The sequence below is a fragment of the Myodes glareolus genome, chromosome 7 (genome assembly GCF_982192425.1).
Source record: "Myodes glareolus chromosome 7, mMyoGla1.1, whole genome shotgun sequence".
Lineage (NCBI taxonomy): Eukaryota > Metazoa > Chordata > Mammalia > Rodentia > Cricetidae > Myodes > Myodes glareolus.
Genome location: NC_142032.1, coordinates 64,123,084 through 64,140,019, shown reverse-complemented (window position 1 = coordinate 64,140,019; position 16,936 = coordinate 64,123,084). Strand labels below are relative to the sequence as shown.

The 16,936-nt window shown below is 49.1% G+C and overlaps 1 protein-coding gene and 1 long non-coding RNA gene across 3 annotated transcripts; one reads left to right on the top strand and one right to left on the bottom strand.

Annotated features, from left to right (window-relative positions):
- Positions 1-2,003: 2,003 nt before the first annotated feature.
- Caly (calcyon neuron specific vesicular protein) lies at positions 2,004-15,421 on the bottom strand. 2 transcript variants are annotated; one of them, XM_048455313.3, is made up of 6 exons: positions 15,277-15,421; positions 6,916-7,074; positions 5,270-5,383; positions 4,282-4,395; positions 2,427-2,789; positions 2,004-2,156 (listed from the first exon to the last, which is right to left on the bottom strand). In XM_048455313.3, exons 2-5 carry the CDS (start codon positions 7,048-7,050, stop codon positions 2,475-2,477), a joined length of 678 nt encoding a protein of 225 aa, XP_048311270.3. In that variant the 5' UTR covers positions 7,051-7,074; positions 15,277-15,421; the 3' UTR covers positions 2,004-2,156; positions 2,427-2,474. The 2 variants fall into 2 exon arrangements, with proteins under 2 accessions (XP_048311270.3, XP_048311272.3); XM_048455315.3 differs by lacking the exon at positions 15,277-15,421 and adding an exon at positions 14,908-15,084.
- Positions 2,695-11,836, top strand: LOC148121452 (uncharacterized). Its single transcript, XR_015738410.1, has 3 exons — positions 2,695-2,812; positions 10,862-10,940; positions 11,621-11,836. It is a non-coding gene; the product is annotated as an uncharacterized LOC148121452 (long non-coding RNA).
- Positions 15,422-16,936: the final 1,515 nt, after the last annotated feature.

The window sequence follows — 16,936 nt, the reverse complement described above, 5'->3', positions numbered from 1 at the left end:
TCAAGTTTGCATTCTCACTTCTTTGAGGATCACTGCTGACCTTGACACCTGAAGGGGCCCCTCACACAAGGAATACCATTCAAGTGCCACAGGTAATTGAAAGTCCACAGTGTAGATGCTAAAATCAATGAGGCCTTGTGGTGTGACCTGGGAAGGTCACCCCCAAATCATTCCCCCTAAAGTATCCCATTTGGAGGAAGCTGCCATACTATAACATGGCACCCAAGGTATGAGAGTGTTATAGCCGCTGTGTGAGAATCTGAGTTGTGTGTGGGTAGGGGCAAGTGGGGCCGAGCCTGACTCTCATGGAGGGGTGGCCAGCTTCAGGGGCTGAGCTTCCATCTGCCCTGGCCTCTTTACTTACCTAGGTGGGGTCTGTGCCAAGGTTAAGAATGAAGGATAGGAGTTGGAGAGATGGCTCAGTGGTTAAAAGCACCAGCTGTTCTTCCAGAGGTCCTGAGTTCAATTCCCAGCAACCACATAGTGACTCACAACAATCTATAGTGGGATCAGATGCCCTTTTCTGGCATAAAGGTGTGCATGAAGATAGAGCAGATAAAATAAATAAGTCTTAGAATGAAGGATAAACTGGTATTTTCTCAATGATGAAGGAATTATAAATATGGGAAAGGAGACTGGAATAACTCAGAGGTTATGCATTGAATTGGAGGTGTCACTATGAACCTATGAAGATCTGGGGGGAGGCTTTTTTATGTGCATGTATTTGTGTGTGTAGCCCAGTATCTTCCTCAACTCCCCTCCACATACATACATACATACAAACATACATACATACATACAATTAATCGTCAAGACAGGTTCTCTCCCTGAACATGGAGTCCATTAATTTGGCCAGACTGCCTAACCAACAAGCTCCAGGAATCTTCTTATCTCTGTCTCAAATACTGCTGCACCCCTCCCCCCACCCTTTTTTGATTAGGGGATCAAAGTTAGGATCTCACGCTTGCGTGGCAGTCACTTTACCTGTGCTGTCTCCCCAGGCCCCAGGGAGAATTTTACGTGTGCGTGTGCTTGTGTATGCACAGAAGCAAGAAGACACAGGGTGTGTGTTTCTCTACTGAGCTCCTGGAAGCAACAAACCCAGTGTCCAGATTTTCCAGCATCCAAGTTTTTGAGATCTCCCAATGTCGTGGACATAAGCTCCAGCTCTCATCCAGGTTTTTAGGGTTCTTTCTATTAGAATAGAGGGGCTCCTCCACAGTCTCTGGCCCTGACGTGGGGGCATACCACTCAAGACTAAGAACCCTTTATGCTTCATGCAGATAGCACTGAACCTTCTGCTTAGAGTCTCTGGCCCCCTGAGCAACCCAAGCTCTGTCATGACCCTCATCCCGCAGTGATCCCCTCTCCAGGTGATGAGGGGTCAAAGCCCAAGAAAGAAGTGATCAGAAAAGATGTGCTAGAGTGAGTGACTGAGTCAGAGTCACCTAGAACCGTGGGCTAGTTGTGTGGGGAAGAGGAAGGGACAAGGGACACTGGGCAGCTCCCCTGGAACCTTTAGACAAGGGAGATGTCAATGCTAGAGAAGAGATCAAGGGGGCCCTCCAACTCACAGGAGACTATCACAAAGTCCTGAAAAGTCACATTCCCGACTCAGGCCAGTATTCAGTCCCTTCTTCGTCATTCATGCTGTAGGTGTCTTATCTAGGAAAGAACTCACCGCGAGAGTTTCTAAAACCCAAGAGCCCCTCCCAGTGGAGGACAATCCTATTGCAAGGAGAGGATCCAGAACCAGACCCAGCACCAAGTAGATGATAGCTAGGTGCAGCGGAATACAGGTAGACTCTGGGGCAGACAGAAGTCACCCCAATTCCCCTGAGTGGTTTATTCCATTGTGGCCAGTGGTCCCTAGGCTGGGTTGGAGTGGAGAAGGGTAGGAACTACTTCTCTTCCTCAAAAGCAGGCATCATTAGGTGTCCTCTTGAGTTCAGAGGCTAATGAAAATGCTCACACAAGGCTGCGACCCAAAGAGGAACCAAGGCTCAGGTAGATGTGAATCTTTACTTACAGAAAAGCAACAGAGTCAGAGGCTCACCAGGGGCAGGGGCTTCAGCGGGGTGCTTTGGGGCAGGAGCACAATCACTGGGTGGAGAAGCTTCAGGAGGTGCGCAGATCAAAGAAGCTGGTGGGGGACGCTGTGAAAACAGAAGGGTCAGGGTGAAAGGGACAGAGGGCTGGTGTGCTGGACAGGAAGGCAAGCCCTGCGCGCAGACCTGGAGGTAGCCTCAAGAGAGGGTGCGCAGCTGGAACTGGCGGGAACTGAGGGATGTGGGGAAATGGGGGAAGGGTGGCGTGGGGTCAGGGAAAGGTGGGAGAGATGGGCAAGGTAGGGCAGGGCAGGGCAGGGCAGAGCAAGCCTGTGAACTGCGAGCTAGCCAGTCCTTGTTTGGGCGGAACACACTTACCCCAGTCAGTGGCGGGAGTGTGTGTGTGTGAGGGGGTCGGGACGACAGTCACTGGGGGGGCTGGGACGGCACGCCCTCCGCCTTTTGTGGGTCTTCTTTCTCTCTTATGGTCAAAGGCTTCCCTGATGGCTCTGGGCCCGCTGCTGCCGTTGCAGCTGCAGTGGACACAACCACTGCCGCTGGGGTGGGGCCCTTATGCTCCTCCTTGGAGGCCCGGTAGTTGTTCCCCCAGACAGCGGGCATCTCGGTGCCATGCTTGCGGTTCATCGGGTAGGCGCCGATGGCTGCCAGGATGCTGCGGTGGCGCTCGGGGTCCATCTCCGTGTAGTACATCTCCAGGGTCAACGGGGTGCAGATCTTGTGCTGTAGAGGCGTATTCCGGACCGGTAAGGGGACCGGGGTTCATAGTGAAAGGAGGAGTAAGAGGAGGAGGAGTAAGAGGAGGAGGAGGAGGAGAAAGGCCATAATTAAAAACCCACAAAGGCGACTTTGGCTTCGGGTCAGAGGGTCAGAGCCTGAGGCTCTTTGGAGAAGCGGAGGTGTGGTGTGGGACCTTTGCCCGTGAGGTGTCTCTTAGAACCATGCTGTGTGGGAAAGGCAGAAAGCACAGACTGATGTGGGGACCATGTTTGTAATGCCGGCACTGGAAAGGCTGAGTCAGGAGGATTGAAGTGAATCAGAGGCTAGTGTGGGCTCCATAGTGAATTCCAGAACAGCTGAAGCTAAAACTTTGTCTCTTCTTCCCCCCCACAAAAAAGCCAGCCAGACTTCTGTGCCCCCCCCCCCCACGAACTCCATCCCAGAGACCAGAGGATTAAGAGGAAAAAAAGGAGGCATTACTTCTAAAGTATGAAACACTTTTTAAAAAATGCTATAAATTTTAACTAATTAATGGGGTTGAGATTTTAAAGTAGAAGGAAATATTTGCTAAATATGCAGGAAGCATTAATGCTCATAATACATTTGAAAGCCTCTTGCACCCAGCAGGGGTGGCGCACGCCTTTAATTTCAGCACTTGGGAAGCAGACGCAGGCGGATCTCTGTGAGTTTGAGGCCAGTATGGTCTACAAGAGCTAGTTCCAGGACAGTTAGGGCTGTTACACAGAGAAACCCCGTCTCGAAAAAACAAAACAACCCCCCCCAAAAAATAATAAAAAAGAAAAAAGATAAAAAAAAGGCCTCTCATATGGGCTACATGTCTTTAATCCCAGCACTTAAGAGGTAAGATATTTCTGTGAGTTCCAGGTCAGCCAGGGCTACATAGTCAGATCCTGTCTTAGGAAAAAAACCCAAAAAACAAAAAACAAACAAACCAAAGAAACAAATCTCATGAAGTCTAGGGAAACGACTAAGGGCTAAAGGGCTCAGTAGAGAAACCTGACAAATGCAGGCGGTCTCCTCCCCAGGAGTTGGAGGGCCCCAGGGCACTGAAGAGTGCTAGCACCTCCTACTTCAGTTTAGATTAAAAAAAAAAAAAACCTTCTCTCTTTTCTGTTTTTGAGTTTCGTTTTGTGTGTCTGTGATTGTGCTTGAGTTGACCAGAGAAGGTCTCCTTGAGACAGGGTCTCTCACTGAACCTGGAGCAGGCCTTAGCAACTGTTCTGTTTCTGTCACCCCACAGTGCTGGGGTGCAGGCAGTCACATCTGGCCTTCTCTTTGGGTCCTCATGCTTAGACGGCATGTGCTTTTCCCTACTGGGCCACTTCTGCCGCCCTAAAACAACCTTTGCCTGGAAAGTTTCAAAAGACGGGATCTTGGTATATTCTAGGAAGTAAGGGGATCAATCACACAGGGTCAGCCTTGTCATTTAGAAAAAAACCTAGTGGTGCCCTGGTCCTTGGTCCCTCAGGCTTACCCGAAGCAGGAAGCCATCAGGGCAGGAGAACTGGTCATACCAAATGGCCTTGTACATGATCAGCACACAGCCCATGAGAGCCATGACAAAGGCGATCATCCTTGCAGTCGGCACCTGGCAGAGGGAAAGGAGCAGAACTTAGTGCAGTGAGCTATGGCCGGGCCAGCCTCCCTGAGGGATAGTCCCTAAGAACTGGGGCTAGGCACAGTACCGCTGCCCCACCTACATCTTGTCTCCTTCCTGGAGGTCAGCTCTGGGACCAAAGCTGTTTTTTGCAGACCCAGATTTGCTGGGATTCTGGAAACATCTATGATCAAGTAAACTGCTTTGGCCAGTTAAATTGCATGCAGCCAATTGACCCAGAAGTTGCTATTGGTTTGCCCTGCCCATGTGGCCTACAGAAGTTGGTGGTTGTCACAGCAGGAGGACTGGATGCAGGAAGTTGTGTGTGTGTATATGTGTGTGTGTGTGTGTGTGTGACATCTAGTGAGGTAGGAACATTAGGACCACCCCGGGTGGATACAAACAAAGGCCTCGGCACCTTTGATGGGCACAACCACTGAAGAAACTATGGGAAAGCGCAGGTGTTGCTTCTGAAAATGAAAAAAGCACTAGAAATAGCTAAAAGTGATTATTAAAACCATCATTGACGTGGTTAAAAGAAGACAAAGAGGAGGCATTTTCCAGATAAAAGGTAAAGCTCATATCTGTTCCATAAAAAGCCTGCACAGAGGTAGACAATGACGGGCTGGGAAACAGGTAATTCCCATGGGAAATGTCTCCCGGGAGCTCAGGCTGCTCAGAAGAAGGCTGGGTAAGGAGGGACAGCTAGTGGCCAGCCAGCACGAAAGGCGACATCTGAGTAGGATTGATCCCTTTTGTCCCTAGGAGACCCAAGTGGGACTCAGTCAGGACAAAACAAGACCCGAATTGCTCATCTGGCCTCTCCCCTGCTCTAACTTCCCTCAGGGAGGGATGATATACTTACTTTGCGTCCTTCTTCTGGGTGGCCACAGGCCAGCCTTTGACCCTCCAAGTCTGCAAACTTCTTTGTCTGGTCTGAGGAGGAAAGCTGATATTCTGTCTGTGTTTTGATGAGCACCTAAAGGAAGAGAGGGTCATGACATTGTAGGACAGCTGGCCAGGACCCAGGAGAGCCCTGAACTGAGGGGGTTGGGAGCTGGGGAGACAGCACTGGCTATCTATCTGCACTGTTTGGTGGCCAGTAAGCTGCAGCATCTCAAAGTTGAAGCTAGAAGGTGAACACTGAAGGTCTGATGGCGACCATCGCTGTTCAAGGCCTCGCCAGGCTGTGGACGGAGTTCCTCACTCTACAGCTGCCTTCTGCTCAGGGTGCTGGCTCTCTGGCAGGAACTTCTCCTCCTACTGCTCCATAATCTGCTTCCTCTCCTTCAGGAGGTCTGACCCGACTCCTCTGACAGCTTCCAGAGTCTGGAGTCCCCAGCCACATGGGACTCAGACATGGGCAACTCTAGGCTGTTTGTATTCTTGAGGGGCGAAGGATAGATCTGTCCTCAGCATTCAGTGCTAGAGGAAGTGCAGCTAAAACCGACCCAGATCACTGGGGAGCTGCCCTGGGCACCTGAAGGGTCAGACTAGGCCAGCCTTGGGCTACTTTTTGCTTCTCATTGACGTCTACTGAAAGTCCCCAACCCCCTCAGTCACCTGCCTAAGAAGCCATTTTGGTTTTTTTTTTGTGCCCTAACCTAGAGTCCTGTCCAGAAAAGAATGATGTTCTATTAAGGGTCATTATTGCTGTGATGAAACACCAAGACCAAAAACCAGATGGGGAAGAGTTTACTTGGATTACACTTCCCCATCATTGTTGTCATTGTAGGAAGTCAGCACAGAAACTCAAACAACTGGAACCTGGAGGCAGGAGCTGATGCAGAGGCCACGGAGGAGTGCTGCTTACTGGCTTGCTCCTCATGCTTTCTTATTAGAACCCAGGACCAGAAGCCCAGGGATGGGACCACGCACAATGGGCTTGATCAGCCTCATCAGTTGTGAATTAAGAAAACGCTCTGTAAATCAGGCAGTGGTGGCGCACGCCTTTAATCCCAGCACTCGGGAGGCAGAGGCAGGCTGATCTCTGTGAATTCGAGGCTAACCTGGTCTACAAGAGCTAGCTACAGGACAGGCTCCAAAGCTACAGAGAAAGCCTGTCTCAAAAAAACCAAAATAAATAAATAAATAAATAAATAAATAAATAAATAAATAAAAATGTAGGCTTGCCTACAGCCAGATCTTAGGAAAGCACTTTCTCAGTTGAGGTTTTCTCTTCTCAGTTAACTAAGGCTGATGCCAACGTGACAGAAAACTAGCCAGCACAACTGGTAACTGCAACTTGCTGGTCCTGTTAGATTACATCACAGTCCGAGTGTTTAAATTCCGAGGAATCCAGTGATCAGTTTACCCTGGTTCAGATGGGTAGGGGCTCTGGATGTGAGAGCCCTAAGCGGGAGGTCCCGCTTGCCCACGGTCAGTTTGGATTTCTGCCCAGCTCAGCCTATCCTCAGGGCACTTTGGGGGCAGTAACATTGACATAAACCTTACCCATACCTTTCGTCCCTAGGCAAGCTGAGAAGGCCTGCACTGTCTCAGGCTACTCACCTGGTCAGAGAATGAGGGCTGAAGCTGGCTGACATCTAGGGGGCTGATCAGAGGGACACTGTCCATGGCAGCCCCTTCGTGGCCTCCCATTTCCTTGCCTGACTTCCCAGAGAAGCTGCAGCCCAGCTTCACCATGGCGGTGGCGGTCCTTGTCCCAGCCTAGAAACAGAGTTAGAGTCACCGCTTACCAGTCATGCAATGGACAATCATATAGCTAGTTCTGGAGGAAAGGCCAGGAATGCCCCAAGGCTTCTCATGTAAAATCCAGGGATGTGCTGTAAGAGGTCCAGTTCTTGGTTTCACATTCCCTCCTGGCCCCTCAGCAGTGCAGAATGGTGCCTCTGGCCAGAGAATATTTCAAAATAGAACTGCGATACCATCCTCTGGCCAGCCTGCTCGGGCATGTGCTTGAAGACACATATTCCACCAGAAGGAAAGGATTCAGGGAGTAGGTGGGAGAACTGGACTTAGCAGGAGGCCCAGAGCAATGTGACTCTGTTAACTGTTAATACTTTAAAGCAAAACACAACAAAAATGTCTATCCCATGCAATATGGGACATGTCACTGCTAATTGCCATTGGTTCTCTATGTGAACTTCCAAGGAAGGTGACAAAAGTACATAGTTCTGGTGGTGCAGGAAGACCAGCTCTTTGGGGGACTGAGAGCCCATCCTGCCAGTCAGGCAGCCATTGCAGTCTGGAGGAGGGTGCAATTCCCACTGACTCCAGTAACTCAAGAGTGAACATGTTCAAGGGTAGAGAGATGGCTCAGCAGTTAAGAGTGCTTAATGCTCTTGTGGAGAATCAAGGTTGGACTTCCAGGATCCATATAAAATGCCTTCACAGGCTCCTGTAACTCTGGTTCCAGGGGTATCTGCTGCCCTCTTCTGGCCTCCACAGGTTCTGCATACATGTGGTGCACACACATACACAGATATATAAATGTAAACATAATAAATAACTTTTTAAGAAAAGAAGTATATGCTCTGTAGTGGCATTTTATTTTTATTTTAATAGATAAAGCTTGCCTGAATATCAGAAAAGTAAAACAGCCACATTGGCCAGCCTTACAGAACAGGCAGCAATGACACACACCTTTAATCCCAGTAGGTACAGTATCTTGCCATAGAAACCAGGAGGTAGCAGTGCACACCCTTAATCCCAGAACTAGAGAGGATTATAAAATGGGAAGAGACTCAGTCACGTTCTGAGGTTTCCTGGAGGCAGGGTCGTCATTTTCAGATTGAAGTTGAGGTAAGTGTCAGTGGCTGGCTGTTTTGCTTTCCTGACCTTCAGGTTGAACACCAATTTCTGTTTCTGAGTTTTTATTAATCATGCTTCACACTCTCATCTTGCGGCTGCTCTCAGAGGGGAAGGGACCTCTAAGATGACATATGGAAAGCAAAATATACTATTATTAAAACCATCTTGGAGCTGTGTGTGCTGGTGCTTGCTCTTAATCCTGGCTTTTGGAAGGCAAAGGCAGGAATATCTCTGAGTTTGAGACCAGCCTGCTCTATACAGTGAGTTCCAGGCCAGCTACTGATGCACAGTGAGACCCTATCTCAAAAAATAAAATAAAATACTACAAAACCAAACAACTCCCCCATCTCACATAGAACTTCAATCTCAGACAAAATCATGCCAATATAACCAATTTAAAAAGGAAATACTGCCAATGTGTTGCAAAATTTCCCGAGAAAGAACAAAAGAGCTCTCATCAGCTCCTGAGGCTACCCCCTTGCCTCCCGCCTACAGCTCTCAAGCACATTAGGAGGAAGGAACTCCCAGATCAGTCCCACCCACGGACAGCAGAGACCTTAAGTGAAACTTCAGCAAAACATAGGAAGATCACCAAGGTTGTGTTTATTCTGGGTGTGAAACTTTGAAAGCAATTCCACGAGGCTGGGAGATGGCTCAGCAGGGAAAGTGCTTGCTGTGAGAGTCTGAGGACCTGGTTCAGATCCCAGCACCCACACAGAGCTGGGCCAGTGGCTTGCATCTGTAACCACAGGGCTGGAGGAAATGGAATTTGGTGGCTCAGTCGGTTGCCAGCAGAGCTGAAATGGAGAGCATGAAGCTCCGTGAGAGATCCTGTCTCAAAGCAAGGTACAGACTCACAGAGGAAACACCCAAAGTGAGCTACGTTTATACAGGTGAATGTACCTGAACACACATGCATACATTACACACACACCACACCACACACACACATACCACACACACACACACCACACTGCATACATACATACATACCACACACACACCACATACACACACACCACACACATACCACACACACACCACACACACATACACACCACATACCCTGTACACTCCCCATATACAAACATATACCACACACAGCACACATACATACACTACATACACAACACATATCACATATATACACACGTACACACATATACCACAAACACACTGCATACACCATACACACACACACACACACACACACACACACACACACACACACGCTGGCGCTGGAGAAATGGTTTTTAATAGTTAAGAGCACTTGTTGTTCTTGCAGAAGACTAGCTTCAGTTCCCCAGCACCAGATTGGTGGCTCTAAATTAAACAAAATAAGAAGGGACTGAAGAGATGGCTCAGAAGTTAAAAGTACTTGCTGCTTTTACAGAGGACCTGGGTTCAGTTCCTAGCACCCACGTAGTGACTCACAACCATCCATAATTCCAGTTTGAGAGGATCTGATGTCCTCTTCTGACCTCCATAAGCATGAGGCACACACATGGTACTCAGACATACATTTAGGCAAAGTGCCTATGCAAATAAAATAAAGTTTTTAAAAATAAGAAAAGCTAGCCGGGTGGTTGTGGCACACCCCTTTAATTCCAGCACCCAGAAGGCAGAGGCAGGTGGATCTCTGAGTTTGAGGCCAGCCTGGTTTATAGAGTGAGTTCCAGGACAGCCAGGACTACAAATCTTGTCTCATAAGTAAATGAATGAATGAATGAATAAATAAATAAATAGGCAAGCCACACAGTGGTGATGTATGTCTTTAATCCCAGCACTTGGGATGCAGAGGCAGGCAGAACTCTGAGTTGGAGGCCAGTTTAGTCTACAGAGTGAGTACCAGGGCAGTCAAGGCTACACAGAGAAACCATTTTAAAAAAAGGAAAAAAAGAAAAAAGAAAGAAAAAAGGAAAAGAAAGAAAAAGAGAAAAAGAAGCATTATCTATACATTAACAGCATAAAGAAGAAAAATCATCTGGGCAATTTTATCAGGAGTCTTTATTTGGTAAGATTTGAAGTTCACTCAAAATTTAAAAAATTTGCTTGCAAACTGAGGACAGGGGAAGAAGGAATGTTCCTAAATCCTATGAAGGACACACACACACACACACACACACACACACACACACCCCAAGAGATTAATGAACATAAGTTTTTGTTTTGTTTTGTTTTGTCTTTTGAGACAGGTCTCGCCGCATAGCCCAGGTTGGCTTTGAATTCCTGATCCTCCTGCCTCAGATTCCTGAGTCCAGGATTACAGGTGTGCATCATCACCTTAAATCTGGGTCTTCTGTTTTGGCGACCTTGGAGATGTAGATGGCCTTGACTGATGTGGTGGTTTGCTCAGGAATGGCCTGCATAAGCTCATATATTTGAATGCTTAGTCACTAAGCAGTGTCATAATATAAAGGGATTAGAAGGGTTAGGAGGTGTGACCTTGTTAATGAGAAAGTGTGTCACTGGGGGTGGGCTTTGAGCTCTCTCTCTCTCTCTCTCTCTCTCTCTCTCTCTCTGCCTATGGATCAGGATGTAGCTCTCAGCTACTTTTCTAGTACCATGTCTGCCATGCCAGGCTCCCCTTTATGATGATAACAGACTAAGCCTCTTAACTGTAAGTAAGCCCTCCATTGGTTTATTTTATAAGAGTTGCCTTGGTCATGGTGCTTCTTCACAGCCGTAGAAGAGTGGTTAACCCAGCTGATGAAGTTCCAGAAACTGCGATCCTGAGTACTCAGCCAGCACAGTTTCACCAGGTAAAGAAACCAGAACAGAGATTCAGAGAGTAATACAGATTATTCGCGGATGAAATAGCTTTTGTATTTAAACGCAAAAACAAATCCTCCACATAGAAAGTATAAAAATTCAAAGCGTCCAGGGTCAGTGAGATGGCTCGGTGGGTAAGAACACCTGCTGCCAAGCCTGAAAACCCGAGTTCAATCCCCAGGACTCACATGGTGGAAGGAGAAACTGCCTCGTGCGGGTGTGCTGTGACCTCACCTATGCTGTGACTTAAGGGCACTCACTCACACACAGTCAGTGCGATAAAGACCTTGAAGGGTTCAGCGGTTAAGAGCACTGGCTGCGCTTGCACGGGACCTCTGTTCAGTTCTCAGCACCCACACGGCAGCTCACAGCTATCTGTGACTCCAGGTCCAGGGGCTCCAATGGTCTGTTTTTGAACTCCAAGGGCACCAGAAATACATGTGGCACACACACAAATGTACATGTAAAACATTCATACACACAGAAATTTTTAAAAGTCCAGTTAAATTTGAGTTCTTAGAAAGCAGATATAGTTCTATATGATGGTGGCAAAAATATTTTTGAGAAAAAAAAAAGTGTGTTAAAAATTTTTATTTTTAATGATATGTTTCTATGTGTGTAATTTCTTCTATTATGTTTTGCCTGCACGTATGTCTGTGCCCACTTGCAGAGGTCAGAAGAAGGTGCCACATCCCCCGGAACTGGAGTTTTCTGTGTGTCTGTTCATGCAGCTGTCCTCAGACGTCAGAGGTATCAGATCCTCTGAAGCTGAAGTTACAGGGAGCTGGGAGCTGCTTGGCGTGGATACTCAGAATACAACTTTGATCCTCTCTGCTCTCAACCCCTGAATCATCTCCCCAATCCAGTTTTTTTATTTTTTAATAAAGTTGGGTCTCACTTACAGCCCTCTATAGTTCAAGGCTGGCCTTGAACTTAAGATCATCCTGCCACAACCTCTCCAGGTGTGAGCCAGGAAGGTTCTATTTAAACAGTTTCAAAGCCCAGGACTGAGATGATGGGCAGGTGCTCCATATGGAAGGTCACGGAATAGTGACCGGGGCCCAAGGAACATCTGAAATCCTTTATCAGGTAGGGAAGCCTCCATAGTGCAGATTTGTGGAGGTCTTAATGCTTAAATCCCCTGACTGTATTTGTAGAATTAACAACTTCCAATCACAATTCTAACAAATTTATGAACTTGAAACATCAAAATTGTATGTACAAGGTAGACAGACAGGAACACACAAGATGTCTTGACAAAGGAAGTCTGTCTGCTGGGTGGGTGTCTGCCTTGAACACAGCAGTGTGCACTGGTGGTCTTGATGCCTTGCGGAGAGAAACCCATTTGACACATTCTATCCATTCAGACCTCAGTTAATAGCAGAGAGGCTGGTTGTGTCTTAATAATTAAGGCCACTCGGAGTGAAGCAGATCCCATCACTACAGGCATATCTGAATACACAATATGAGCACACACGGGTGTACACCCAATGCACACATGTTCACAAGAACAATAAAGCACTTCAGAGGCAATGCAGGAGAATATTTCCAACTCCAGGAAGAGAAAGATTTTACCAGCAATGCTCAGATTTCCTTTTATAGAAGAAAATCTCAACAAATTACCTTCCATGTTGAAATAAAAAACCCTTGCCTATCAAGACAAGACCTTCAAACAGGAGAAACAGAAACTCTGAGGGATATTTGCAACACACAAGTGACAACAGGTTGTTATGGGTTAACTGATGACCCCACAAAAAGGACACTGAGTTTTAACTCTTAGTACCTGTGAAAGATTTTATTTGAAACAGTTCTCATCGTTGTAATGGAGTTAAGATAAGGTCATATTAGAAGAGATAGGGGGCGGGTTTATTCCACTGTGGGCATCCCTATAAGAGGGCTTGGACCTCAGAGAAATGCCTTCTGCGTATGGAGGCAGGCTGTAATTATACAGCTGCTACCCAAACACTGCTCAGGACAGCAGAGACTGGAAGGAGAAAAGAAAAACCTTCTCCTTGAAGCTTCATCTAAAGCATGGCTCTGCTGAAATCTGATTATGGACTTCTTGCCTCCAGGATGGTAAAAGTTGGGGTTCGTTTGGACAGTCACCCTTGGAAAGCCAGCTGACCTTTACAGACCTGCAGATGACCACTGCTTCCCCCTCCCTACTGGCTGGGCCCCATAGATGTGACAGGCCCTGAGGAACACAGAGGAGATGGTATTTCAAAGCTGTCCAGTGTTAGGGACAGCTGGGAGCAGAACTTCCCAGGGCAAGAAAGTCGAGAAGAAAGGCTGGATAGGTGGTGAGGGAGGTACGGCTATTTGGAGGAGGACAGGAAGCAGCATCAACACTCCCTCCCCCATCTCAGGCAGACCCTCGAAGACCCTGCTCCCTTTGACGTGTGTTACACCTGTGACCTTCTGCCTGGTCCGGCCTTTACAGAAACCAAGCAGTTGCCAACAAAGAGTCTCTTTAAGAGGTGGATTCGGCCCTAGAGAGGAAGCTGGCTCTACATTAGCCCGAGAATGTGGGCAATCAGATGGTTTGGCGGCAACCTGTTAGGCACTGCGATAGAGACGGAACGGAAATTATTATGAAGAATATAAACGGCGGGCCAGGTGATACGTGGAGGTAAAATAGCCAGGGAGACGGGAATCGACAGAAGATGGCGTCCTCCCCACGCATCCAAGTCTCTACTACGGTCCACAAGACTCCCCTCCCTCCCCACGAGCTCCGCCTTCGGTTGCCACGGTGACACAGCTGCGGGCTATTTACGTCACCGCGGGTTCCCATAGCAACAGAGGCAGCCCCCGCCCCCGCCCCCGAGTTCCATGTCAAGTTTCTAGTCCTCCTTCGCCACAGTCAGAACATCGCCAACGAAGGGTTCTGTGTGGAAAACTCTCCCCTCTTCTCAGCACACAAGAAGAGTCCGCCCTGGATCTTGGGGGGCACCTCTGGGAAGATGGCAGGGATCATAAAGCTTTAGAATTGAGAAGGCGCCCCAACGCCATTCACCGGTCCTTCTCTATCCTACTCTGTCATTTCGTCTCCTGAGGGTTTGCTACTCATTCGCAGTGCCCTCCTGGGGGTGGGGCTGGGCATCTCTGGTCACGATCTGGGGGTTGTGCACCGACAAGATGTTGACGGACAAATAAATGAAAGCGGATGCGGACTCTTAATTGAAAGCCCATAAAAGCTGGGCCAGAGGTCACAAGACTCGCTTTCACGCGCACTCTTTCATGCTGCGTCACGAGAAGTGCACACTGGTGCGGACTCGTGCCCTCCCTCCCCCACCTCACCACCATGGCCCTGCGGCAGAGCCCACCCTGGTCTGCTTGCATCCCAGCCCTATGGGTAGTGGTTTGCCTCTAGTTTTAAGGGTTGTTGTTCTACGGGGCCCAAGCAAAGGGGGACGAAGAGGAGGTGCACGGTTGATTTTGGCTTCCTACACTCACCAGCCACCTGTGGCCCAGCATCCGGAACAGAGCCGCGGCAGGTGGTTTGAGACAAGTGGCTGCCCTATCTCCTACCCTCCTCGAACCTTCAAGCAGCGACCCCCATCATGCCCTCCCATGCGCAGACAGCTAAACACTCAATTCTCTGGTCAACGCCCCTTCTGCTGACCCCTCTCTCCACATCTGGCTGTTTTCCCCTTTTCTTCACCCCGCCCCCACAGACAACCCGAACAGGAGCTAGGATTTGTGCCCCTGGACCAGCTTGACGATGTACAGCTCCCACTGGCTCTTCCGGACCTGCAGAGGTGGAGCCAGACCACAGGGAGGGGGTTTGCAGTCACCTTGGACTGGGTGGGCTGAGGTTCAGCTGTCCCACTGCCTCTGCTACCCCACTATGCCCACGACTGGGAATTCCAGCCTCGTATGAGGTTTGTGCTGGCTGAGCAGCCATAATTCTTTCTAATGTCCAGGCTGCCATTGGCCTGTAGGGGATTCTCGACATACCTGGAGGTCTAGGGACCACTCCACCTCAAGGCAGCAGAGCTTCCCCCAACTGTCCTGAGAGGTCTAATGACCATCCTCCACCTGAGCTAGCAGGGCCAGCCTGACTTCTAGTGGAGGCCTCAGGGAGGAGATGGTTGTGCTCCACCGCTCTGGCAGCCATCAGGTTAGCCAAATTACTCCCACATAGCCTCTCAACCCCTACACCTATATCCTTGCACATACATCCCACACGCGCACACTCGCACACTCTTGCACCCGCCCCCCCCCCCCATCCTCGCACCTCTCACATCCCTGCACCCTTGAACACCCACGCACACATTCTGGCCCCCTAGTCCCCATTCCAAAAGAAGAAACGTGGAAATGGCTCACAGGCAGTTGCTGCAGGACGCAGTCGCGGGAGGACAGGGATGCGGTGTGGATGCGGAGGATGCAGTTCCAGACGCTTCGCCACCAGGCGGGGCTGGCAAGGGGCTGGAGCCTGAGAACGAGGCTGTGGTTGCCATGGAGATGCAGGCTGGAGGAGGGACCACTGTGGCTCAGGTGGCTTCACACCCCCTCCCATAGCAGACCTCTGCACTGTCTCTCATCGGCCACACACCTGACACACACACTTCACATACCCCTGACATACATTTCACATACCTGATACATACTTCACCCCTCCCCGTATGACATACGGCTAAGGCACTTCACATACATTTTTCACCCCTGACACGCACAGCATGTAAAGTCATACACCACGCCAACTCTCGTACTTCATCACTTCACTGCGGGGTACAGACACCAAACCAGAGGAGCCCTGGCTGCTCCTCCAGCAAGGGTTCCCAGGTTTAAGGAGGAGCCAGATCCTTTCCCTGACATCTCACAGTAGAACCTGGGGTCAGGATAGCTGAGGTTGGCTTCTTGCCTAGAGGGTACTTAGCTAGGTGCTGGCGTCTGAATTCCTGGGTTGGAAGCTTTCCCAGGACTGGCTCTGTCTATCTTGGTCACCGTTGTTTGTGGCATGCCAATATGCAGGTGGTACGGACAGACGTTTAGTAGAGTGTTTGCCATGCTTCCCACAGGCCACCTCTAGTGGACATGTGCCTCCAGGTCTTACACTCAGCGTTGCTGGTGAACAGTGATGAGTCACGGCATGGATAGGTGTCTGGGTTGTTCTCCTTTGTGTCTGTTGCGCGAAAAGTAACAACATTCCTGGCCAAGTCTTTGTTAGACCTGTGATTTTTTGTTTGTTTGTTTTTTCGAGGCAGGGTTTCCCTGTAGCTTTGGAACCTGTTCCGGAACTCGCTCTGTAGACCAGGCTGGCCTCGAACTCACAGAGATCCACCTGACTCTGCCTCCCGAGTGCTGGGATTAAAGGCGTGCGCCACCACTGCCCCGCTAGACCTGTGCTTTTATTGCTCTTGAGTAGATGCTGGGAAGTGTGACTGTTGTGAACTGCCAATGTGGATGCTGGCAACTGAATTCTGACTCTCTCCATGAGCATCAAGTTCCATCTCTCCAGGCCCAACACTATTTTACCTTCCTGTCAGCAGCAAAGAGGAGCCCTAGTCACCAGCATTTGTTGTTATCTGGTAATAGATATTGGCACCAGCCTGCCAGATGGCCATAACAAACTACCACGGATGGTTAGTCTTACCATTCTGGAGGCCAAAGCTCCGAGATCCAGGTGCTGGTGCAGGTCCTGCCGATACCCTGCTCCTTGGCTTGTGTAGACAGTGTCTCTGTCAGTGTCTTCGAATTTCTTCTAAATAGGACACCAATCAGACTGAAGTAGGGCCTACCCAAATTACCCCCTTTTAAATTGACTACTTATTCACCCCCACCTTCTCCTCTTCATCTTCCTGTTCCTCTTGCCCTTCTCCTCCTTCTTGAGACAGCATCTCATGCAGCCTTGGTTGCCCTTGAATTCTCTGTAGCCTAGAATGACAATGAATTCCTGGTCTTTTTGACTCTGCTTCTTGAGTGCTGGGATTAGAGATGTGCACCACCGTACCCATTTATGTGGTCCTCAGAAAGGGGCTCAGGG